Genomic DNA, 26776 nt, shown 5'->3' with positions numbered 1-26776 from the left:
TAAGGATTTGCTTTAGATGTTTATTAATCCAAGGAGATCTTCCATAATAGAAAAAAAAACAGAGGCTTTAAATTTCCCAGCTCTTCCTTTAGAGTTGCATTATCCTTGAAAATGGAATGGATAAGTGCAAGTTCGAGGAGGAAGATCAGTTTTTAATTTGACATAAGTGTATCACTGAAATTGATATATTGCATCACAAAATGCGCTATCACCACCAACAACAATGCAAAATTGTTTTGCAATTTATATAAATACATTTCTTGGAGCAAAGGAAAGCAAAGTTCTAGATCCATTCTTAAAAAAGATGCTCCTTGCTAGCCAGTCTAGTGACACATAAAAGCACCCTTGAAGTAAGACTGTATTCCTCACACCAAGGTAAAATTCTTCCCTTGACTTGTAAAATATAATTGTTCCAGAACTGACAACAGCACTAAAATTGGTGATTTCCCCCTATTTTTTTGTCATCTGCTTTATACATGAAGCCTTCTCACTGCTGCTGTCACATCTTCTGCCATGAGGCCCAAAATGGCTCCTCTGTCCTCAAAGCTTCTCATGCATTTTTAGGATGCATGTGAAGGTAAGCAGATGCCCAACCAGCAGATATTCAGAAATGATTTGTCAAATTGTCTGGGTGTTCCCAAGCAATGCAAGAAGGCAGGCTGGAAGCACATCTGTCAGCTTTTTCTACAAAAATAAAACCCTGTCTAGAGATTCCCTGGGGCCTGGAGCACATCTGGAAGTGCCCGTGAGTTAGAGGCACAACCCCCAGTGAGTTCTGCTCTGTGCAGCCCCTAAAGCTGCACAGCAACCATCCCAGGTCTCACACCACCACGAGGATGGATATTCCCATCCAAGGCTTCTGTAGTCAGGCTTTTCCATCTCAGGTGCTTTGCTTTCCAAGTGTCCCTTTGGTACTGGGCCAGGGCTCTGTGTCCCACCTTGTCCCCCGGGTGCAGGGAAGCGTTTGCTGGAGCCAGGCAGAGCCTGGGGCTGGGCAGCTCAGCAGGGAAACCCCAAAGCACCACCAAATCCTGCTACTCTGCTGATGCAAAAAAACACACCACACAGACCAATTTTCTGAAGACTGCATTTTGAGTATCATAATATATATATATGTGCATTTCATTTTTACAGATAAAAACTCAGTTTATTTTTAACCTGTATTTAAATTTTGGAGGCTTACATTAAATTAAGGTAGCTTGTTTAATATCAATTGTAACAGCAGGTGACATTTTTATATAAAAACAGCCTAAAGAAAAAAAAAAACCAACCCAAACATTTGATTTAAAAGACCTGACACCAATGATCTCAAGGCAAGATCAAACGCCAATGGATTTGCTTTTAGAAAAGAAAAAGGGGGCATTTAAGCCAACCCATTCACAGCCTCTCCCTGCTGGCTTCTTCATACAGTGGTTTTGATAGTGGTCCCAGAGGGAACTGTATTTTGCCTCTCTAGCTAAAATACTAGTTACTATAGCAACTTTGAAGGAAGAAAATTGTGGCTTCAAAACGGAAAGATTGGCAAAACTTCAAATACACTGTCTGGATCAGGCAGACAACAGCACACACTAATGCTGCAAGTGCAAAAAGAGGGGGAATGAAATGCAGGAGTAGTGCACCTGCACTACCATGATCTGGAAACAGAATATTCTGCACACCTGGGGAAAAAAATTGCATTTATATACCATAGCCCAGATCAGCCAATGACACTGGTTTTTAATAGATTGCATATGTAGGTGTTTCACCCATACACTTCAATTGACCTTAAGAACTTCACGTCTCATTTACCTGCCTTAGAGAGGATAACTTTTCTTTGTGCTTACAGTACATATTTGTTCAATTTTCTAGCTTGTACAGTGAGATCTTTAAAAAAAACAAAGGACACGGAGGGTGTTGCTATTTTTTCTTTAGCAGCAATGAAATATCACTAACCCCTTTTTACATATCCGAATTCAAGTCACAACCAGAGGTGACTGCACCACAAAGTCACCAGGTACAAAACTGCTAGTTCATTTTAAATTAATAACTTGAAATTATTTTCCCCAATACATCCCTTATTTTTTATTTTTATAAACAGCAAACATTTTGCTATTTTTGTACATAGGCTAGCAGGCTTGTTTCAATATGAAAGTGCTAATTCATTTACAGATTTATCAGTTATGTAGTGCTACATTAAGTGTCCAATATTCTACATATGAACAATCTTGATAAATGGAAATGATGAAGATTAAGTAAGGCTATCTGATTACCTTATCTTATTTACATTAAAAGAATAGACACCCAGTAGTAGGGATAAAAGGGAAAGAAACTGGGCAAATACTCATACTGCCACAGGTGTAAAAATTAAGTCTGCCTTCTAGCTTGTACTGTAAATGAGACATTTTAAATAGTCCTGCAGCCCATGTCTAGTTTTTTTTCCTCAGAAAAAGAAAAGCTGCCTTCACGACATCCCCTCTTCATTTCCGATCTCCAAAGTGTGTCATTTGAAGCTTTAAATTCAGATTCTTCCTATCTTCAAAAAAACCTCTGGTTTGCTTTCCAGTATCAGGTTGAATGATCAGGTCCCACTTCTGGGGCTTTTGTCCAATCTATTTATAAATTAGTTTAGAGTGAGTTGTAGATAACATGAACCAGTTCTGGAACCACTATTGGGAGGAACACAAGCTCTTCACTACAATCACACAGTAGCAGGAAAAGTGATAATTCAATTCATTCCTGGGGCAGGGCCTCCAAAATTAAATGAAGTTGGCACAACTGGAGCATTGAATTTGTATCCTCCATGCTTTTCGATCATTTTGGATTCTAAAAACAAAAAAACAGAAGAAGTTTTAGTGTGTGTGCAGGGGAGAAGACAGACCAAGATTCTGTGACTGACCACTTTGAGTTTCTCTGAGATACAGGTTTAACCTGGGGTTCCCCAGCCAAGGAATCAGCACCCACAAGTGAGATGTGCCAGGCCCCAGAGAACAGATGGACTGATTATTTTTTTTTTTAACTTCTCAATATTGTTACCACCATGCTTTCATGAATTTGTACTGTAAAAAGCCCACACTTTAGCTTTTGGACATGACTGTACTTCAGAAACAGGACCAGAAAGAATACTGCACTTATAAATTGGGTAACAGGCACACAATTCTTTCTGGTTAACATCAACAGACTTTGCAGTCTAATCAGTAACAGAGCATGTGCAAAAAAGCAGTACACAGATATTGGCTGAATTTTTGGTGTTCCTATCTCAATTCAACTATATAAGCAGAAACCACCACTGAAGCACCAGAAAAAGCCTTTTTACACATCCTGCTACCCAAGCAGGTAATCTGGACTTTAGGTTACTAGACCACAAAACATAATTCTGAGAGAAAACTACCAAGTTGATCGCTTTTAATTTTTAACCAGAATTTAAGATCTTTAGACATCTGAGGTGCACATATCCATCACTGTAACTACCAGTGATTGTTAAGGTGTCTGGTTTTACCATCCTATAAACGCTGCTGTAGGACAGGGATTACTGTAAACTGCTTTTTACAAGCTCTAATACATGGACAACTGAAAATCAGGTTGGTAATTTGGGTTGTACCTTTACTACAATCTAGATAATGCAGAAGGTGGCTTGTATTATTCCCAGGCCAAGATAACAACAACTTATTAATGTCTTATGTTGGTCTGAGAGCTTTCTCCTAAATCAAAACAGTTGCAATCTCTCTGGGAATACAGGTCAGCTCATATTATCTGGCAAATGTGCATTTTGGCTCTGTTTCTTTGAAAACAAGCCACAAAAATGTTGTCATGGCTAATGGAGCATAGGGGGAGAATCCCTCCCAGCTCCACAGAAGACAAATCTCTCAGCATATGGAAATTCTTCTAAGCTATATTAATAAGGGAGAACTGTATTTCAAATCCTTCTAACAGGATGTCCCCATGTGTGGTAAGTAGCCTAAACGTAGTATCAGTGTGCTGTGATAGTAGGCAAGAATTTCCCATAGGGATCTGGTCACTTAAATTAAACTTTACAACTTCTCTGAAAAAACAGTACAAAAACCACAAACAAACAAACACACACCTCAAACTCTTTTGTCTCCATAAAATGCAGTAGTATAAAATTACATTAAAAAATGTCTACTGCTTGATAGGAGTCACAGTGAAACTGTATTTTATAATCATTAAAATTGGATCATTCTGGACCCAAACAAGCTTTGTGAGGTGATTTAGGCTGTTCTCTCTTAAAAAGCACTTATTAAATGTGTATTCTTACTACCAATATTTTCACTGAAATAAATGATGAATTTCTGTTTTGAAACATCTCTAGCAACTGCTCACTAAGACAGATGACTGTAGCAACTGCTCACTGAGACAGATGATATGAGGCTGGTATATTCTTACTACCAATATTTTTATTGAAAAATTTATCAATTTCTATTTTGAAACATCTGTAGCAACTGCTGCTCACTAAGACACAGGATATGAGGCTGGACTGATCCCTCAATATGCAGTCTTGACTTAATAGTGTTATATATATTGGCTTATGCTCCAAAGTGAAAACCTAGGAAAAAAGAAAAAAATACGAACTGAATAAAGATTTAAAAATCTGTATTCTATGTAATATTTAATAGGCTTAATGATGTGGCTTTACAGATGGTACTACTTCCATAATTTAGTGTTCTCCTACCCACAGAATCCTTGTCTATCCCAGCTGGACTATGTGATACCTCAGGAAATCATTCATCAGTCACTTGATGTGTTTGTAAACATACCTGGAGTTCAACTATCTTCAGGTAATCAAATAAATTGTTTTCAAATCTAAGAAATTAGGACAAATATGCTTTTATTTCCTTGGCTACCTCCCCAGGTGTTTCTAGCACTCCTCTCACCTGTGGTATTGCCACTCAGTTTGTGCATGGAGGCTGGCAATTCTAAGAGCTTTCTAACAACCCTGTTCTGATGGAGCCACTCTCAGGCTTGACTGAAAGGCCTGTTCTGTGCTCCTTGAGCACATCATCATCATCCTCACTGTCATTTTCATGCTCCTTGAGCCCCCCCAGGGCAGGGCAGGGCCCAGGAGGCAGTGCTGTGTGAAGGTGTGAGTACCGTGTGCTGCCCGCCGCTGGTCCGCCAGGGTGGCGATGTCCTGCAGCTGCTTCCTCTGCTCCTCGCTCAAGCCCTGGGTCAAAGCCTGGTACCACACAGGGTTACGGTTCTGAATTGCTGCAGCAGAGAGAAAACATGAGCAAAAGGAAAGTGCTGATTAAAATGTTCTAGAACTCAGACCTTACTCACTCACTGCTGTTTTAATCAGAATAATATTCTGTTATGGTTACATAATTCAAGACACTTAAACACTAGTACAGCTTCTGACCTCCTCCCTACCACTGTAAATTCATTCAAGCAACTCCCTCTGCTATAGAAGTTTAACAATGCCATCTCCTTTCCAAAGAAAGAAATGGTTCAAGCCCATATTGGAAAGCTTGTTTGGAAGTTTTGAACAGGTTCTAGTTAACAGCGTACACTAAAGCTGAAATGTAACTTGTTGGCCGGGAAAAGAAATACAGTTACTTACTCTGAAAAATTGTTTTAAATATTTGATATTCATCAACAGGGTTATCTTCATCATCAATAATTGTGGAATAACCTTCCAAAGCAGTTTCTTCAGCATCATCTTCTTCCCAGTCTTCATCATCTCCATCTTCACCTGCCTGTTTTGCTAGAATTTCAAGATATTCTTGACCATCTTCATCAATGTCATCTTCATCGCTCCCCAGCTCATCTAAGTTAATTATAAAAAAACAAAAGTTTATCTTGAAAATGTCAAGAACAATTCTTTAGAAATGTGGCTAATTAGGTAAAACAGGCAGTGGAAGTGGTAACAATACCATGCAGGCTGGAAAGGGGGGAGCTCTTTTAACTCTGCCCTGGAAGAAGTCAGTTTTAAGAGGGAGTGGAAAGTAATATATACTTTGCACTATATATACTATACAGATAGACTTAAAAGTTGTCAAAAAGATATCCGGTGTTCTACTGCAGTGCTTCATTTTTGGAATTAGGATACTCAGAATAATTTCACATAGGAACTCAGTATCTCCATCAGGAAAAAATGAAACATACAAAATAGTATCAAAGGTTCCGTCTCCATACCTGTTTCCTCATCTTCTTCAGCTTCATCATCATCATCACTGTCATTTTCATGCTCTGCATGACAGGCATATGCTCTTTTCAATCCATTAAATAAAAGAATAAAAGCTGGCAGGATCTGCCCAGCAACTTGATTTAAAACCTGTGGTATTTGCTCCAGATTAATAAGAGCACACAAGCCAAGGACACACATCTTTCTGTCATGGAGTCTACAAAACAGAAGAGTAGAACAGTTGCAAGTTTTGTCATGATTTCCAAGCAGGTCATACACAGGTGTATCACAGAGAATCATCTCCAGAAGTACAAACACTCACCCCAGGAAACAGTCCACATCATTAAGCCACTGAGTTATGAAGTGATTGGTGACAGGCTCCACGTTATTGGGGAAACGAAGATTTTCCAACGTGTTTAATAGTAAATGAGGATTGTAATACAAAGCAGCTATGGCAACCTGGAGGCACATGGTTCGCAGTTCACTGGTTTTCACTTCTCTGGTCAGTCTCTCCAAGGCAGCTTCCACAAACAAGGGTATGCACTGGACAGTGAGAACATTCACACTCAGTGATCAAAAATAAAACTTGTCATTCTGTACTTCAACAGTGTGGCACATAAACACAGATGGCATAAAATTGAGTCATTTTTAATTGCCAGCAGAAGTCAGATACAAAGATGAAATGAAAATGTGAAAATATTTAATCACATGGATTTTGTGACATCCTGCACAGCAAATGTAACTTCTGGTTCTATAATCTTGTGTATTAAAAATGGAAAGTAGAGAAAATGTGTACACTACAAAGTCCAGAAAAATCAACTTATTCATCTCTCAAATTTCAACTGCCATATGTACATAATGAAGTCCCTGGTCCCTCTATTATATTGATTTGGATTCTAGGAACTTCATTTTCATTCTTCATTATTTCAAAGCTATGAGGCTGACAGAATAATTTTCATTAAATATTCACTACAATTAACGTCGAATGCAATTAATTGACTTTTTAGAACCAAGATGCTCCTCAGGTGGCACTCTTCCAGACTCATGAAAACACCAGTTTTGCAGTGTCCTAAATTCTGAGCCAAAGCATGCAAGAACTCTCTGCAGTGCTCTCAGTGAGTAACACTGACAGGATTATCAGTTGCACCACATGAAGTGCTCATAACAAAACTCATCTTAATACATAATCAATTCATACTACACAATAAATATTTTAAAAGTATTAGTTTTAGCAACCAAAGTCATTACCAACCTGATCAATGCCACGCCCTTTACACTGAAGAATAATTACTTCTAACAGCTTTGCTGCATGACATTCTGCATCTTCTCCAGCAACTCCTGTAAGGACCTGAAACACAGCCATTACTGGTGGTGTATCCCCTCAAGGAGTATTCTCTAGACACTGCTTTGCTTTGAAAAGCTGGTATGAATTTACCCCCTCTAACAATGCCAGCATTAACAGCCATCAGTGAAGCAGCCAGATCTACAGCAATGGCTCAGTGTGACAACCAGGAACTGGAAACTGCTGGAATTGGGCAAAACAAACCAAATGTACAAATACTCAAGATCTCTATGGATGCTGAGCCTATCACAGTTACTGTAAAAGCATCAGCTGCTATTTTGCCAAGGATTATTTCCATAAATGAAAGAAAACCTTTACTTATCCATCAATGTACTGAATTTTGTAGAAGTTTTATTTACAAAAATGGGCTATCCAGTGGAAGATCATGCAATACCTAAAACCTATGTTAAAAATTCACTGTGCTCAGGTAACACCAATCACTAAGTGGTCATGACAGGCTAATTTTATATATAAGATTCCAAGAAATTACAAACATCCCAATAGGCCTGGTTGCAACTTGTTTTCAACAAAGGCTGGCAAGAGTTATTCACGAGTATTTATAGAATACTAAAATAGTTATTCACTGTAATATTTTAACATTTTCAAAAGAATTACTCAGGAAATACCATGGGCATCACAGCTGACAGTTCACCTAAGCTCTTATATAGACACCACACCCCATATCCAGGAGTGGAAATCTGAAATCTATTACTATTAGAGATGGTAAAGCATTAACACATATCTTATAAAAAAGTATTCCTTTCCTCACATGGTGCTAACACTCTAGAAAGCTGTATATTCTAGAATTTGACTGGACAAAGAAAGCCCAGTAATACAAATTAAAATACAGAAACCCTGCCCAAAAGTGCCTGGACTGAGTCAGACCAACTGCATTCTGCTCCCAGCTTTCACCACTGATGTGGCACAAACTCGGGGAGACAACTTCCTATTCCTGTCCCTTTACCTTCCATCCCCACACACTTATTTAGCACACAGGTGTCAGACCTTCAGCACACATGCAGCATGTGTATCCTGGCCATGGTGAGGCTACAAATCCCAGATGGAAGAATCCACCTACCTTTTGCAATCTGTCTTGCATGCCCATATGCACAAAGTGTATTGCACCAAACCTGCTTTGTTTATTCTGCTTTTGTTGTGTAGGATTTCTTTTTCCCTTCTGCCAAAAGCATGTATCTGAAATTTTGATGCAATCTCTTTAAAATTCTCTGCAATAACTTAGTAATTTCAGGAATCTTAGAGGATGTTAGATAGCAAAATGCTTTAAAGAGCAGAAGTCAAAAGCTGCTGTGGAAAAAAATACCCAGTTTAACACGGTTATTTCTTCAGAGATGACAGGTTTTGTTACCACACAGGAATCTACTCACCTTCTTGCACATACTGTAGATCATTTCAAGATATTTTGTGTCTGACAGAAGTGTATCTGTATCAACAGTCACATAATTATGCAAGAGAGGCATCATATCTGTGTTAAAAAGAAGGATGATCACTGTTAGGTATCATCTGTTTGCTATTAAAATCAGGTTGAAATCTGTGTATTAATAATTACAGTTCTTGCATAATGCTTGCCAAGATAAGCCTGCAAGTCATAGGTGCCTTAGCAAAACAAGTCTGGTAGCAGCAACAGCAAAATAAAAATATTTCAAGTGTAACCTCACTTGAGTGTTCTCCTAAGATTTCAGTCATGATGCAATTAATTGTATGGCTGAAATTGCATCCATGAAACCCTCTGGCTCCCTGATTTATTTATATTACTTACCAGTAAAATAATCAAAACCATCCTGCTGGAAGACTTCAAACACAAGAGGAAGAAGCTGCCACATTTGTGCAGAAACCTGTTGGCAGGTCAGACTATGAGCCAAGGAAAAGATCTCCTCGTAGAACTCTAAAACAAACAGAATCTAGGTAAATAGCATGCCAATGCCATGCACTTCTAAAAGTAAGCCAGCAGAAGTACAAATACCTAATACATGCTGCTGCAAAACTGTTCCAATCACTTGCAAACAGATCCCTTCCAGCTGCTGGGTAATCTGAAAAATAAAATAAAATAAAAAAGAACAGGTAATGACTATTTTCAATACTTTGGAGTTGAAATGAAACACATTTTAAAATTTGTCAAAGCAGCTTCTATATATACAATATAGTTTTTAAGAACTATTAGAAATGCCTCACATTTTAGAGCACTAAATGTGTAACAGCACAGCTCAGCTGTGCTCAGCACTCAGCTAAGGACTTGCAAGATAGCTTTCAATACAAGGTGGTTTTTGAGTACTGGAAGAATCTCATTATAGGGAATCCTTTAAAAAGAAAAGCCTGACTAACCCTCTGCACCAGTTCAGTCCCATTAAAACACTGTAAGCAAATATATATATATATCTCAAAGGAGTAAACAATTGAAATCACAGGAGGTATTTTCTATCCCAGAAAAGAAATTAAATTAAAAAAAAAAAAAAACCAAAAAAATCCTAAATACCAAACCACTTCCCAAACCTAGCTTAGGATGTTCATATGGTATGGAGACCACCAGTGTAAATGCTGGTCCTACAGATTCAGTCAGTGTTCCCAACTGGTATCTGTTAGTCCATGAAATAGCTAACAAAACAGTCAATAACCTGTTGAGGGCACTCACCTTGCACAGGGACAAGTAAAGGCTGAGTTTCTGGTTTTAGCTATGCAGAACAGGATTTGAGCCTAACCTGCTAAATACCTTATCTCTTGGAACACTGGTCATCCTGTGGGAGATGTCTCTAAATATAAATGTTTACTGGTCAACATTTTCAAACTGAGCTCCTCAGGACTAGCATATCATTACACAGACTCTTAACTTAGAAGGCAAGGATTTACTGACAAAAACAAGTACAAACAGCTCTAGCAACAAGTAAATGATCTGAGCTGGTCCTTGGTGTGGCAGCACTGAATTCTTGGGAATTTCCTTGGGAATTTGATGCTGCTTCTTCAATGAAGCCTTCAGAGCTCTACAGCTTATTACTGAACTTTTTAGTCACTAAAAAACTATAATGTATTTATTAAAAGCCTGTAGCTGACTTTGTCAATAAAGATTTTAATTGGAAATAGCATCTTTTGAACTGGCTGTACTCTGGACAGAAGTGACTCCATTCAGTAAACCAAAACGAAATGACAGAAGTTTTAATCCCAGAGGAAAATTCTCCAGGGCAGATGAGGCAGGTAAAATCCCCATCTCTGAGCACAGCCACAAGAGCTGTATTTACCCACATCGATTCTGTCACAGAGAGCCAACCCAGCCAGCAGAGTCAATGTTTACAGCTATGTGAAGCTTTATGTGTTTTGTTTGAAGGGCAGACCTCATCAAATCCGATGTGTGTTCCCAGCTGAGCTGACAGAGCTCCACCTGCTACAGACACATTGCTTCTACTATTTGAACAAGAAGCTGGATTCTTATGGGAAATACTGTGGCAACATTTATGCTCTATTACTGCATGTATTGCATTAGAAAAGTGACCCACTCTGTCACAACTTGGCTACATGATAAGTACTTCACTATTTTCTGTTTTAATATCTTTTTGGCCAAAAGGACAGCTTTTCATGTAACAATGCTAGGACTATAAAAGACTTACAGTGTTCTTACACCATACATATCAACTTTAAAGTAATTTTTACTTACTTCCTTGTGATCTTCAACTACACTGAGAAGTGTATCAATAGTATTCAAGATTCCCATTGCTGTCACTGCTTTGTCATCACTGCCCTCTTCATCTGGACCAGTCTGGATTACCTGGTTAAATGTCATTGCCTGCACAAAACAGCAGAACAACCCATAAATATGTCAATAAATTGTAGAAGTCTGGCACTCTACACAATTTCAGAAGGACTTCTGCTGAGAAAGTGTGTACAAATAATAGCAAGTGACTGCTCTGCTCCAGAATTTCTTCTCAGGATGATAAAATTTGGATGTTAAACTATTGGAGCTGTCTTTACCCTTTATCTACTCCTGATAGAAAATATGTAAATGACATTATGTCCCATGCAAAAGAATACATTTTCCCTTGGTAAGTTCTTCTGACACAAAGTTGCCTCAGTAGCTGTAGACTGGAACACTTGGCACGCATTCCCAGAGAGGACACACAAACAATTCCATTTTTACTCCAAGGCCTTTAATAGGGAAGCACTGAGCTGACCTCTGCTTTTGCAACCATTAATACAACTTGCTAGATATGGCCATTCAAGCTCTGAATTTCTCCTGCAGATTCAACTTTATTTTCACACGAAACTTTTAATTAAAAATTTACTCTTAAATATTTTAAAACAGACAACCTAAGTGACATTATAGAGACTACCTAAAATGTGCTACCAATTTCATTATTACCACTATCAGGAGGAAATATGCAAAGATTTCACAAACATTTCTAGAATTGTTCTTAGAGAAATTTCTACTCAGTGTAAGTTATCAAGCCACTTCTGATGAAACACTGTCTAAATGAAGAAAATTACTTGTATCAATGCACTTAGACTGGAGTGACAACAGCTATTAACTGATGGTCATACTCAACTATCAATTTTAAACACCAATCTTTCCCATATTAAACATCTTCCCAAGCCACTGTAAAGTCTCACCAAATGCTGTGTCATTTCTACTGCAATTGGGGTAACTTCTTCACTATATTCACAGATCATCTTCTGAATCACATTAGTAAGATCATCATTTTCAGTCTCTCTTATAATATGAAGCAAAGCTTGCATTACAGGTCTAATGAATGGAGTAATATATTCTTTAGCTGTAAAACAGGTGGAATGTTTGAATTAACATTCTTAGAAAACCACAGATCAGTTTAAGAACCTACACCTCAAATAACTTTATTTACTGCTTCAGCATTAACATGCCAAAACCATGAGTAGAATAAATCATTACAGCAATACTACCATTCAGAACAGATTTTAATAATATATAACAAGAGGATTGAAATTTAAGTTTGAAAACCAGAGCACTGAAGTCTGAATTAATAAAATGCAAGATTACTGATCAATGCAAATGTTAATTGAATGGGAACTGGTATATATACACCTTTGTCAAATTACCTGAAGTATTAAATATATAGTTTATGTTTGCTTTGTGGCTTTTATGCCAGCTTCAGGAATACTAAGCCATCTAAAACCTGCTTGGATCAAGATAGTTTTTTATTTCTTTAAATAAACTTTAACATGAATGAATATATGCCAAGACAGATATCGCCACTGTATTTCTGATTCAATTATTAGGTACCATAAAACTGGATTTACTGTACCATGAAGCTCTTGTTTACTACGTTTTAATAATCATAATGTCTTAAAATGTTAAAATGCAATTTATTTTTAAAAATTAAACTTTTCTAGTTGAAAAATTTAGAGTAAATGATTACAAGTTACAATTGCAAGAGGGAAATTAACATCAGGGAAGGAGAGAACAAGTCTGCCTGAATATCACAAAGTTAACAGCTATTCCATTAAAGCTTCCTGTAGCTGTAGGAAAAGGCTCCTACCTTTCTCTTGATTACTGATGAGAACTTGAAGAGCTATTGCAGCTTCTACTTTCACAGGCATTTCCCTATCATCTATCAGACACCTTCTCGTGAGTTCTAAGGCTGTCTGGAGATTCTGGTCACTTTTAAATTTGACTTCACAAAAATAATGAAGAACCCAGCAAGCCTGAAAAAAAAAAGACATTGAAGAAATTCAGAGCTGCAAAAGCTACAAAGAGGATTACCAACTGTTTGTATACCCATAACCTACAAAAATCATTGAATCTGAGGTGCAACTCCTGATGAATAAAGATACTGTAAGAGTTGTCAGAGATGAAAATGTCTGAGAGTGTGGAGGCTGGTCAGTGGGAGGCTGTCTTGCAGACATCACTAAACCAGTACTATGATCTCAGGTTCATCTTTGGCCACAGGTTTTGTGTGAGCAGTACAGTCTATGTGCAAAACACACACAGACCCTACCACCAGACACAGATGGGAAACTGTGCACACAGCGCTGCAGCCATTCCAAAACTACACAGGGGCTATCTATAATCACATGTAAAAAATAGTACCCGTCCCTGGAAAAGCTGTACAATTTATTATGGAAAAGGTGCAGAAAGGAGAGCATCTGTGAGAGGGAAGAAATTGCAGATTTCTGAATTCTTCAGTTGGAACAGTGTTTCTCACCAGTAAATGCCACACTTCCTTACCCGAGCTCTCATGTAACCCAGCTCACTGCTGAAGAGAGGGAACACATGATTCTGCAACATATATTCCATCTGATCCTTATAGATCTTTTTCTGTCAAAATATGAAGGGAAGCACATCAGTTTAAAACTTCATATAAAAATGTATTTCTATCCCAGTAAAAAAAGTCACACGTGATAAAGTGTGAAGAGTGCAACAAACCCTCAGACTTTTCACTTATCCCTTTTTTAAAGTCAATGATGTAACAATGATCTCCTATATTAGTAATTGAACTTGGATCCTACATGGATTTTTAAAATTTTCAGTCATAATAGTGACACCTTTTTCCCCAGCCATTTTTTAACCCCAAGAGACACCTTTCTGTTGGCAGCACATTGGCACCAAAAGTAAAAGTGGTCAGGGAAAGTGCTTAGAGCTATGGTCCAAATACAAGTCCATGCCATGCATCTATTTTGCTACCATTTTAACCAAGCAACATCTCTAATTTCATTTTTATTTCCTCTCTTCTAGACACAAAAACCAGTCCATTACATAAACAGCCTCTCACTGTGCACTTTTTTCCTTTCTTCCACAAAAAAAGGAATGTAATTAAGTGAAGCATAGAAATGGTGTAGTAATTCTCACCAGAAGCACAGAACTTAAAGGAACTTAATAACTGAACTTGAACATGTCTATAAAACTTTGGTAATTAAGTAATTAAGCTGACATTAAACCCAAAACAATTAAGTTCAACAGTTAAAAAAAAACCTGGCAGCAATTCAGAAACTTGTGAACTCAGAGCTATTTGCATTTCTTCTAAGGCACTACATGTTAGAAACAGCATAGGAGGGGCAAAAAAAAAGGATGAAAAGAACTACTAGATTTGTTCTGCTTACTTTTAGGAGAATTTCAGCCAAAGAACCAATCATATGTAAAGCACCATCCTTCTTGCGAGGATCAGCATTTGGCTCCGTAAGGATTTGATAACAAAAGCCCATTGTCTTCTGCAGGACCTAGATTACATGTAAGGTCAGTCACAGTATTCCAGTCAATCACCCCAGGTACCATTCTCTGTGCTCTGAAATGCTACAATATCTAATAGCCTGCTCCAAGTCTGGAATGTGGGCAATGTTTTATGTCTTTGTTATAAACACACAATATTCTGTCAAGAATGGGTCCTAGGGGAATTTGCAAATACAAAAAACCATAAATAGACCAGTGCAAAATAAATTTGGAATTTCAAATTTTAGCATACTATGATATCAGAACAGAAAAATAAAAACTTTTATTAATAGCTCTTTCAGCAAATAAACTGAATTTAGCTGGTGGTATTTCAGTATAATCCTTGAACAACTTACCTCTTTCCTTTTACTACACGATGTAAACAATAATGTCTGAGCAGCAGTTGTTGGAGAAATGAAGTCTTCAAATACATCTGTTAAATAACATTGTAACAGTTTTAAATTCCAGTCCTTTACTACAGTTCATGATCCCAATCTATTTAATATGAAAAAAAGAGCACCCTTCAGGTGGTTAATCATGCTATCTTGCTAGAGATATTCCAAGACCAAAGAGCAACGTATACATACCATATGGATACATATGGTTCATGTTTTCCATGATGACTGCCTCTACATGTCTAATTTCAAGTTCTATGTCTCTTATTTTTAAGATAAATCGTTTTCAACAGTAGAAGCAGACACAACAGTCAAGTTTTAACATGGATGTTATTTGCTCTACAGGCCAGCACACAGAATTAATTGGGTTAAAAAATGCACTGTTTCTCATTTCTCTGCAGAAGAGGATTATCAGAGCCTTGTGCAATACCTGTAGTGTTTACAGGTATGCCTCTGACCTGAGGGATAAAAACTCCCAAACTCCTCAAGATTCTTTGTTCCAGCCACATAAACATTCCTAGTGAGGGGATGAATTTGTTCAGGGAGTCTGAAGTATATTTTTTTTTGTTCCCAGCCTCAGAGGACTGCACAGACTTAGAGTAAACCCCAACATAAAGTAGCAGAGCACAGGAGGTGAAATGGGACAAGTCTGGAATGCCAGGCTTACTCCATACCTTGTCATTTACCACTGGCGTAAGTCTGCTCTGAACTGTGCCATGGGTGAAATCCCCTAAGAAATGCAGGGCTTGAAATATTAGCTGTTTATGGCATAACCTTTAAATGACATTAAATTTATGCAGTTGTTGCTAGCAAGACCAAGACTGTTTGACTTGCAATAAAAACTTTGTAACTGTAAATGAAATACTTTCACAAATGCACAAACTCCTGTGCCATTGATGACTGTTGTAGCCTCTCTCCTTTCCACCAATACATCCAACTTCTATTATTTGGTTAATACAATGTGTTTCTCTCTCTCTCTTTTGTTTTTAAAGATTAAATCCACCTCTGCTTTCACAAAAACGCCCCATAAAAATCCCATCCTTTGCGTGAAACCATTTTTTAACATGAGTAGATTTCAAAGGCTCACCAAATTTCATGCGGATATATTCATATGGATCTTCTTGCCAAAGCTCTTCATCAGCATCTGTATAGCACATCAATGGGAAAATAACATCTTGGATGATTCCCTAGAATAAAAAAAGAGATTGAAAGCAGGTTAGCATTACTAAATCAATCTCTGCATTCTGTCCTATATTTTATAGATTTTCTCCATCCTGTCGGTAACATTCTAAAACTATTTGGATTTAGAGTGGATTTATGTGGCACTTTACAAAGAAGCCCATCTTTTGTGTTTAAGCAGAGTTACAATACAACACAAGATACTAAACTGGCTTTGGATAATGGCATGTGGAGATGATTTAATGCCATAAATTCAGCAGCTAACACCATCTCCAAATATGCTGTGTTAGATTGTAATCTTTAATAAATTAAAGCACAAAGGAGAGACAGCAATAAATTAGTGCCTTTGCTCATGTTTCAAGGTAACCTTCATTAAACTGGCCTAAACTCTTTCCACCAGCAATTTATAAGAGAAGCGCCTAAAATGTGAATTATAGCAAGGCTGGAAACACTCTACAGTAGACTGACTAATGTACTTCTGAGTCATGTAAGTATTAAACCCCAAAAATGGCTTACTTGAATATGAGGTTTCAGATTCCTCCAGGTGACTGCATGAGACACTCCTTGATTGATGTAATTTAGTGTTTGCTGCAGAACTCTAGGAGCCATGTACTGCTTTTCCTTATATTGATACAGCACCTTCAGCAACACCTAGAGAAATCAGATCTCGTCAGTGTCTTATACTGAGCACAGCCCATTTTCACCACAATTCTACCCTCCCTCACAAGCCTACATAAGAACCCCTCCAAACTGAACAAAATCCCCCTTTATTCATTAGGCTAAAATGGGTACTGACTAAGCCTTCTACCAAATGTCATTGTTAATTTTATAAGACAATTTGCAGCTCATAGTGGGTGCTTGCACACCTTTTAAAAATACCATCCTTTAATAACACAAACCATACATGCTAATTCACCACCAACACACCCCAGGGGGCTTTGCCCTCTGCCTCTGAGGTTTGATATTCCATCTTCACTCTTTGGGGGCAGAAATTCCCACCCAGCCACTGGATCAGAACACTCCACAGTCTGTGCCTCTGCTGCCTCACAGAGCTGTGAGCAATGTGTGTGTGTGGAGTGATCCAGCAGCCAGATACTCCCTTTGGCTTTCTGGCCTCAACTCTTCTGCAGTTCTCCAGAACTCCTTCACAGGGATCCACCTGTGTTCAAGACCATGCTTCTCCACAAATAAGGTCATGAAAAGGACATGGGACCATGACTAGTAATTAAATTCCAGCTCACAGGAGAGGTTTGCACGGGTAATGCAAAGGAATTCCCTGTAGCCCAATCCAGGTCAGTGGAAACACTGCACCTTCAGAAGCAGCATGACTAAAATTGGAGAGAAATGGCAAATCCCGTTGCCAGGATTTCATTTAAGTCTTCACACAAAAGAAGCATTTTTTAAAAAATCCCAAAAGTCTTCACACAAAAGAAGCATTTTTTTAAAAAATCCCAACCCAAAGGAGCTGGAAAGATATTGATCAATCTGTAATACTACCAAAATAAAAATCAAGGGAAAACAAGATTCATTATTTTGAAAATGAATGCTGTTGATACCATTTATTACACAAAGACTGAAGTGTTTTTCCCAAAAGAATTGCCTTGTACTTCAGTTTAAGGAGCATGCACTCAGTCATCAACATATTCACAGCTTTACAAACAGTTTTATGCTCTAGATGCTTTATCACTTCCCAAAGTTTGAACTGCTCATGTTTAAAAACCTTCAGGATTTAGAGAGAAATTACTTGGTACCAACACCTGAGTACAAGCTTTTGTGGCATTAGGTATTGAGTTAGGATAGAAAAGAAGAGAGCAAAAGATCAAATTGCAGGGTTTTTTACAACTATCCAAGAAGATGAATGTAGTTTCATGATTCAGATGTAGTAGGTAAAGATATTAAAAACTTAAGAACATTTTTAAGAACTGCAGTGAGAAAAAACAGCATGGACACTCTGGGGCAAATAAAATAAAATTCTGTAACAGTGCCAAGAACTACAAGGCAGCAGTGTCCAACCAGGGCTTAGTTCTGGCTCCTGAGAAGTGTCTTGAGCAAAACAGCTGCTAACACAAGGGATAAATTCAGGGTATTCCAGCTAGGCAGCTCAGCCTGGTTTGGACAAACTAAGAAAGTTTAGCTAAAGTGAATGCTGAATGTACAGGATTTTTTTTTTTGAGGGGGCTAATCAATGAGAAGTAATTAGGACAATAATATTAGCAGTATATTTCAAGTTAATACTTGAACCACCTGTAGTCTTATGCCTTATATTTATCTATTACTCCTTTACTAAAAGGGTGCAAACACTTTGGAGAGTAGAGAGAGTTCATGAAACATATTATCCAAATTTATATTCTTCAGTAATTAATAGATTTACAATTTCTGTGAAGAAACACACCCTGCTCAAAAATCTTCCACAACATTTGTTTGGCAGATTCCATGTCCTGAGCAAAGGCCCAAGATCTATCTTCTGCATAAAAATGGAGGGCAGAACATAGTCTGTCTTCCTAAACAAGTTACATTATTGTTTAGGAACAAACTAAGCCTGCCAAAGTATTGATTTTTTTTAGCAGTTTTCTTTAAATACCTGAATTCTTAGGAGCTTCCTAGCTGTAATAACAATAAGGATCAAAATTGATTCAAAGAGAATGTAAAGAAAAACGAGCATTTTGTCAAACTGTTAAAATTATCTTTTCAAAGACTACTTCTGGCCATAGCCCTTTGTCAGAACTTCATTTTATCTTGGAAGTGCAAAGCAACCAGTAAGGCCTTAAAGAACATGCAGTAATTATCTGTCTAATGTCATCTAGAGGTGACAGGTGAGCACCTCAGCAAGCAAAGCTGACACCACTTCCCTGAGCAGAAGGTTGGGATATATTGCCTCACACTTCATGTGAAAAATGCTTTCCATACTTTGGCCAACCTTCAAAATGCACGGATTTATGAGACACTTCCTCTACATTTCATCTTTAAAAGTTCTGTAATTCATTATAATTTCATCAGAAATTAAGAGAACTGAAACTGAATCAAGAACTGTTTGTCTGACTCAAAGGCTTTAAAGAAAACATTCTGCACTGTGAGATTTTCTTAAATCAATAGTCTATTTATATTTGCAATATAATAACCTTAAAATAAAGGTATTTATGAACCAAATATGAGATAATTTTATAAAAACATACCTGAAGTTTTTAATTAATCCAAAGGTTATTTGCATACAGCAAATTTACCTCAAAAACACAGCACAAGTGGCAACCCCAAAACAAGGAGATGAGCGGAAAGGGAACATCAGAATTACCTGTCTATAAGACAGCCTCTGCTTCATCAGGCTTTTGCAGAAGGTTGAAAATTTAGCATTTACATACTTTAAGTAAAAACAACCTGTATCAGAGTTTAAAAGGTAATTCTGAAGGTCAGCTACACCACATACACCCATCTCTTTCAGAAAGGAAAAAAATTGGTAGCATTTGTCTGAAGCTTATTTGAGGGCTTGTAAGTGGAAAGTGGATTGTGATATGTGGCAAATTGATAATTTCTTGATCAGTCTTTTTTTTTAGCCCACAGACATCACTGCTTTCCATACCAATGTGCTTGAAAAAAAACTGTGAATAAGAGCAATTCAGCAAATAATGAAATAAGCAACCAGTACTAACTCTAAACTTATCCTAACACTCCCCCCACACTCAGTGTTTCTTACTTGCTGAACACCAACAGCGAAGGCCTTCAAGAAAACTTCAGCAAACTCATTGTACTCCTTGGAAACATTCCCAGGGCTTCCATACCTAGAATTAGAAGCAAGTATGTAAACTCAAGGCTGCAGCAATATTACTGACTTGAATGTTTGCTTGGAGATTTTTTAAAAATAATAATGGAAGAGAAAATACCTCTCAAAGAGCCTAGCTAAGATATGCAACGCCCACTTCTTGCATTTCCACCAAGGCAACTCAGGTCTATCATCTTCATCAACCTGAAGGGTTTCCTTTAGAGAAAAAAAAAAAGACATTATTTACCAATTATTCACAAAGAGTTCAAATGATATCTAATTAGAACAACTACACAGTGTATCTTGCTTTTAACCTGCCATTTGAACATCTAGTTTAATAGAAGTATGAAGCAGAGCATATCTAAAAATAAATCCCATGAAATATGCCTACATGATCAAAAATTTTTGAAACAAGAAGCCAAAATAAGTTTTGCTATAATTTAAAAATAGAACTTGCATACAAAGCTACATATTTTAAAAATTTGTTTAGTCTGTTTGAAACTCCCCATATAGCCTAATATTTTTATTTATTATTTTCTTGGCATCTGTGAAAAAGAACACAGAAATAACATTCTAGTGAATGAAAAATACTTTAAGACATTAATAGCCAAAAGCCACTTACAGCTGGTACATCCCTATCAACAACAGTCTTCAGGATTTCTATCCACTCAGCCAGGTTTTGCTGATTTATCAACTCCAAAGGTAATGTGTACTGGTTAAAAAAAAAAGAAAACAAACAAAAAAAGAAATTATGTTTTAACTGCTTTATAATAAATTTATGTTACTTTTACAGTTTAAATTTTAGCTTTCAAATCTTTCCCCACACCACAAAAGATAGAAATTTGCCTCAAAAACCAGGCTAAAGAACTCAACACCATCTAACCTATATCCTAAATTTCCTCAAAGGTGCTAGAGGTCTTTGCTCCAATTCATTGTGCTTATGCAATGCTAAAATGCTACTTAAATGGATGTTACTCTAATTTCTGAGGCATTTAACAGCAGTTCCATTCCAAACTGCTATATTTACACTGGTAATTCTCTGTAGGCTGGCCTCCACAATCTGTCCTTAGAAAACTCGTTTTCTAACTGGTTTTCAGCAAACACCCTACCTTAGAGGATGGCATGTGTAACTTTTATCTAGAATAGCACTGCTCAAAAGTAAAAGCACAAGACAATCAGAAACTTGTGATTCATGGAGCTGAGTAGTAGAGAAAATTATTCAAATGTAATCTAATACTGTAATATTTCTGTCATTCACTATTTTAATGAAAAGCATAATGCTTTAAATTATTGTTCAAGTATATACAACGTTTTTTACCTGGACAAGAGCATAAAATATTTTGAAGATCTGTTTCTGGATGAGGACAGACTGGTCTGATGGATCATTCAGGAGCTGAATGAAGCTGTCCTTCAGGACTGGCAGAAAATGTTGCATTGCAGCTATCAAGGGACTCCGCTCCTCTGGTTTCTTGTACCTTTAGAGAAGAACAAAACCAGTTTTGTAGTTGTTTCAGGTGGCTTTAAATTGAAAAACCTTACCTTGCCCCAGTGTAGGCACAAGTAGGTTATATGACAGTTCATAACAACCTGTCACTTAAAAAGAAACCCCCAGCCAGTTCCTGTGACACAATCTGAAATAAAGCCATAGCCAGATGGTGTTACAGATAAGAAATACAGTAATCAGAGTGCACAGTTTCTCAAAATATTTGCAGAAGCTACATTGCTTCACTGACACTGGATAAAGCAAACTGAGGAGCCTCTCACAGCCTGGCACTGATGGCTCTCACATCTCACCATTTAATTTGCCCAAAGACAACAATCTGATAGAGAGGGTGGCATTCCAGGCTCTGGATTCCCTCCTGCTTGGGAAGGTGGGGCAGACTCTGAGCAGGCAACCACCCCTGAAGTAAAACCTCACACCTTCTATGCTAGGGACAGCCCACCAGCTTGCCCACGCTGAAAACAAGGCTCCACTTCCTTTCTCCAACACTTCTAAATTCCTGAAAGGAAATGAAGCCATATTTTGAAATTTTTGCCCTAGATTTTAAATGATACACAAGAAACTCCTAACTGAATCAAGAGTTATCACAGCAGAGTGATGACAATAACAAGGTAAAATATCATTTTGTGATTGTACATTTGTTTCTTGATTCAGCAATCAACACTTGTCAGACTCTTGGACTTCTGTGGGAGATTTCTGGGTTAGAGGATTAAGCTTTGGTTTGGTTTGTTTTTCAAACACATTTTTTGTAGACTTTTCACTAATATTAAATATCAATACTCAGCTTCCTGAACAGTGGAAATTTTGCAAATACAACAAAAAAATGACTACTGAGTCTGCTGCCAGATGGCATGGTCTGTACCAACTACTACAAAATACTGAGCTCCAAAATCCTATTCAATAACACAGTCGTCATGCATTTTCTGAACCAGAAACCCAAACATTAAAATAAAATGTTGCTCAGGAAAACCTTGTTTCTAATTTTCACAAGAAAAATGAAAAATACTAGAAAAAAATTACTATGCAAAGAGCAGCCATTTGATCTTGCAGGTTGAATTTGAAGAAAAAAAAAAGGGAAAAGCTCCAACATATTTATGTCCCATGTTAAGGAAAAAAAATTCAAAACTTAAATATTCCTACAACTCAGGCAGTAAAAACTTGATCAAAGTAATAACATCACACAGATTTGTGTCCCACTAAACTGACTGAAACACTGAAATGTGCACACTCCTACATGACTGGTGACATGAAACTCACCCTTGCTGAGTCCACCAGAAAGCTGAGCAGGCAGGAGAAGCTCCTGGCCTCAGCTGAAGTGTTTGATCAGCTGAGACTACAGACACACCTGGTGCCTTATCACACAGTGACTGCACTCAGATCCCTAAACATGCATTTATTTCTATCATCAGAATTCACTGCCACTGAACACTTCATTTACAGCTCCCAGATCTCTGCAGCATATTTGGTTAATGATCTTTAAGCTGAAAATCAAGTGAGAAATTTTTGTTTTCTTTTCCTAGCAGGACTTACAATTTTCAGCCACTAAGAAAACTCCCACTTGGGATTACAAAGATTTTTAAAGTATTTTTGAGAAACTGACATTCACTGTTTTACGCTGACTGACGTAAAAAACATTAAATTAGATGGACATTTTTCCATGCAACATTTTAAATCAAGAACCTGAAACAGAAATGTTATGCATTCCAACACTTTGAAAGAGTAAGCTGTGGATCCCATCAGTTCCACTACTACAATTCCCTGACCCCAGGATTGTCCTTTTCTCTGATCACCCAAGTGATCATACCAAAGTCAGTTAACTAATTCTGAGCTCCCAACATTCCAGATTTCACACTTTGAAACCTTTTTATGGCTACTGTCACCAAGTACTAGAGTACAAATTGTTTAAAAGTTTAAACCTATTTTAAATAATAAAGTCCTGCAAAAGTCATGATTTTGAGCACACTTTCTTACTGCTATCAATCCATAAAAACAACTACCACACTAATGTTTTATAACATCCTTTTTTTCTGAATTCCAACTTTTAATGAAGGCAGTTTTGGTCATTTTAGTTGAGAAGATACATGAGCCAGCACCTGCACAGCAAGTAGCCAAGAATACTTTCCAAGATTACATTTCCATCACCTTTGTGCAGTCCCATAAACAATTCTACATGGTTACAATATACACAGAGTACAAAAAATAGACACCAATATATTAATTCTGCTGGTTTATATGAAGAAAGAACTTACTCATAGTTTTTCACAAGTTGATAAAGACAGAGAAGAATTCCAAGCCAACAAGCACTATTGTCAGACTGGAGATAAAATCCAATTTTCTCCACAACTGCAGTCCAGCGACTTGGATAATCATACTTGATGATGTGGTGAATGCAAGTAGTAAGCTGCACTCTGGAAATCAAAAGCACAACAATTAAAAAAGTTACTACTATTATTTTAATAATATTCTTGTAGTGTTGAAGCAACAGATACTATCCATACTTAGACTTCCTTTTTGTTTAGAAGGTTTAGGTTCTGTAGTTTCTGCTTAATATTCTACAAATTTCTACATGTTACACAAGCTGAAAACTGTTTTTCCATCTAGATTAATTCTATGTTTAGGATAAACAGTGTGTGACGATGATGCTTAGCACGTGGGTGATCTCAGCAGGGGGAAAAATATAAAAAGAAAGAAGCCCAAGGGTCAGAATCCACAGGCAATTGACACAGAGGCTGAAAGTGTGCACCTGATCAGCTCAGGAGAGTGGATGATGGCTTCTACAATGTTCTCACGGATGCAGTGTCTGTCCTCTTCTGGGATGGAGTAAGGTGGGATCTCCCCAGGAGCACTTTCACGGTCCGGCCAATACTGGGTTATCATATTTTTCAAGTAGATAACCCCTGTGAAACAAGATGGCAAATCAGCTGGCAGCCATTCAAAGCACAAAACAAACACACATCTTGCAAGCCAATATTTTCTAGAACAAAGCTGACCAAAATTACAAAATCATTGTCCCTTCCTAACTAGGAGAATCAAAATACATAAACCATGCAAGTTATTAACCCAGTAATTTACTAAACTGATACTCTTTCACCCATTTAATATAAAAATACTACAGGTATTGCTTTTAGCTGTGATTCAGGTAAGTAGCTGTGGAACTATTTAGCAACACACTTCTGAAAAATCCATTATAATGATTTTCTCAATATTTTCATTAAAACTGAAAAAGAAAAGCTGATCAATACTAATGACAACCTGAAACAGCCCTTGTAAGCTAAAAAAAAATATCTAAGTTAGTGATACAGGAATGAATGCTAGAGAAACAGAGCTCCTTTATAGCCAGGTTATGGGCTACAGCAATTTGTAGCAATCAGGCTCCTGGAACAAACCCTGCATTTACCATTTGACAACCAAATCCAAACTGCTTGTGTGACAGAATATAAATCACAGCACTTGGAAAAGTACTTACAACATGCAACAAGAAATTTAAAAAGGCAAACTGGTAAAAAAGTTACTATTAATCTAATTCTACATAAAAGTCCATAAAGCAACTTCTCTTCCTAAATTTGATATGCACCTTTTGAAGATTCAGAAACCAGAGGGTTTCTGAAAGTGTCTGCAGAGGTCAAGAAACATTCAGCAGATTATTACAAGACTGAAGTAATAGAGACTTCAGCCAGCCCTCAGAGAGATTTATCACTAATTGCTTTGCAAACACACCCTGTTTGTAAGCTGGGCCTTGAATGAGCCATCCCCACTCTCCATGGGATGCTTTGGGTTTAATTAGCTCACATGGAGGAGGGTGAAACTTCAGAGGTTTTCTTCAAACTTCTTTCTGCATGTTACACTTGTAGGGCAGTAAGCTTTTTGAGTCATCATTTGAATGGCACCCCCAAGCAGAAGAATAAAATGCAAGCTAAGTTTAGGCTACAGCTTAGATTTTACTAGATAAAAGGTCCAAATAAGCAGTCTCAGTCACACCCTCCTGAGCAGTCAGAAAACCCACTGCAGTACTGCACTAAAAACCTCTGTCAAGTACTTAGAGCAGCTTTAAGGTGATGTTTGGAGCTGTCAATAATTAACATCCAATTTTACTGATGGCTCACATGCAAATAAGCAGGGTTCCAAAAAATGTAATTTGTTTTCTTCCACTTAGTAATTTTTAGAAACATTAGTGCTCCCAGTACAAGTTTAAATGACGTCCTTGGACCAAGTGCACCAGCATCATAAACCGTTCTGCTTCCCTCAGGAACGTTCACTAGAGATAAAGGGGAAGAATCATTCAAGAGCCAGACACACCTTTACTTTCTGTCTTCCTTATTCAGTGAATGGTGCCAGATAAAAGCTTGTGATGACTGTAATGTGAGCAACTCCCAACTTCTGAGTGCTTGACATTAAAACCATTAGAATTCTTTAACAGTATCTGCATACTTGTGTGTGTGCACCCTTTGACTAGATACAATGACAAAAATATTTGAAAACTTGCCTGCCTGTCTCACTGGTAAATCCAGTTGCTCGGACATAGTGATCTGAAGCAGAGTTGAAACAAAGTTCACTGACTTATGAGCCTATGGAGAAGGAAAAAAAAAGATTTAAGTTTTAGAATACTTCCATTACGTTTTACAATATCTTTATAATGATGTAATGCGATCGATAGAATAGCAGCAATTCAGCCAGTTGCACAGGAGTCAGCTAATCAGCCAAAGCATTCCAAAGTTTTGTGCTCACTGTATTTTGAAGACAGCAAGGGTGAGGAAAAACCCTACTGTTTAAGGTAACAGAGCTGAAGAAATCACTGAACAGGAATCAGCCTTGCACAGTCACCAAACATGTTCCCCATTCAGAACAAACACTTGAAGCAAGAGCACCTGAACAGCCTGAAAAACCCAAGCACAGCAAGTTTACAGTGACCTTTAGCAAGGTATGAGTTCATGAGATAATAAGCTAAGAAACAGATGGGAACTATGCTTTAAAACTAAGTCCACCTCCTACTTCATCTTTCTGAAAAATCAGTTTCAAGGGACCACTGATGCACTACTGCAGCAGCTGTCCAGAGAGCCACACCACAGCAAAGAACAGCAGGGAGATCCAAATGGAGACACATCTGCACAGTAACAACTTCCTATGGATGTGCAGGAGTTTCACTTAGAAAGAAAACAAAAAATGCTTTTTCTTACCATAATGAGAACTGTTACTGATACCTTAGGGACTGGATTGTATTTTCAATGAGGAAACAAACCTTAACATTACTATAACACCCTTTACCCATCTTTCCCAAGCATCAAGTACTCCAGACAATAAATTAATTTT

The 26776-nt window shown here is 37.5% G+C and overlaps 1 protein-coding gene and 1 non-coding gene across 2 annotated transcripts; both read right to left on the bottom strand.

The window, feature by feature from the left end:
- IPO7 (importin 7) lies at nt 1-26030 on the bottom strand. The gene is made up of 24 exons (XM_031061482.1): nt 25953-26030; nt 24213-24366; nt 23719-23877; nt 21287-21443; nt 20591-20680; nt 20090-20184; nt 19903-19987; nt 16731-16865; nt 16123-16222; nt 14997-15073; nt 14535-14651; nt 13663-13752; nt 12974-13139; nt 12072-12232; nt 11122-11250; nt 9442-9508; nt 9238-9363; nt 8846-8943; nt 7371-7466; nt 6441-6661; nt 6130-6335; nt 5555-5761; nt 5086-5202; nt 1-2802 (listed from the first exon to the last, which is right to left on the bottom strand). The coding sequence occupies exons 1-24, from the start codon at nt 25987-25989 to the stop codon at nt 2705-2707; spliced, it is 2988 nt and encodes a 995-aa protein (XP_030917342.1). The 5' UTR covers nt 25990-26030; the 3' UTR covers nt 1-2704.
- LOC115948514 lies at nt 13290-13470 on the bottom strand. The gene has a single exon (XR_004082332.1). It is a non-coding gene; the product is annotated as a small nucleolar RNA SNORA23 (small nucleolar RNA).
- Nucleotides 26031-26776: the final 746 nt, after the last annotated feature.

This window comes from Geospiza fortis, unplaced genomic scaffold (genome assembly GCF_000277835.1).
Source record: "Geospiza fortis unplaced genomic scaffold, GeoFor_1.0 scaffold450, whole genome shotgun sequence".
In the NCBI taxonomy this organism is placed as follows: domain Eukaryota; kingdom Metazoa; phylum Chordata; class Aves; order Passeriformes; family Thraupidae; genus Geospiza; species Geospiza fortis.
This window is presented reverse-complemented; position numbering and strand designations above follow the sequence as displayed.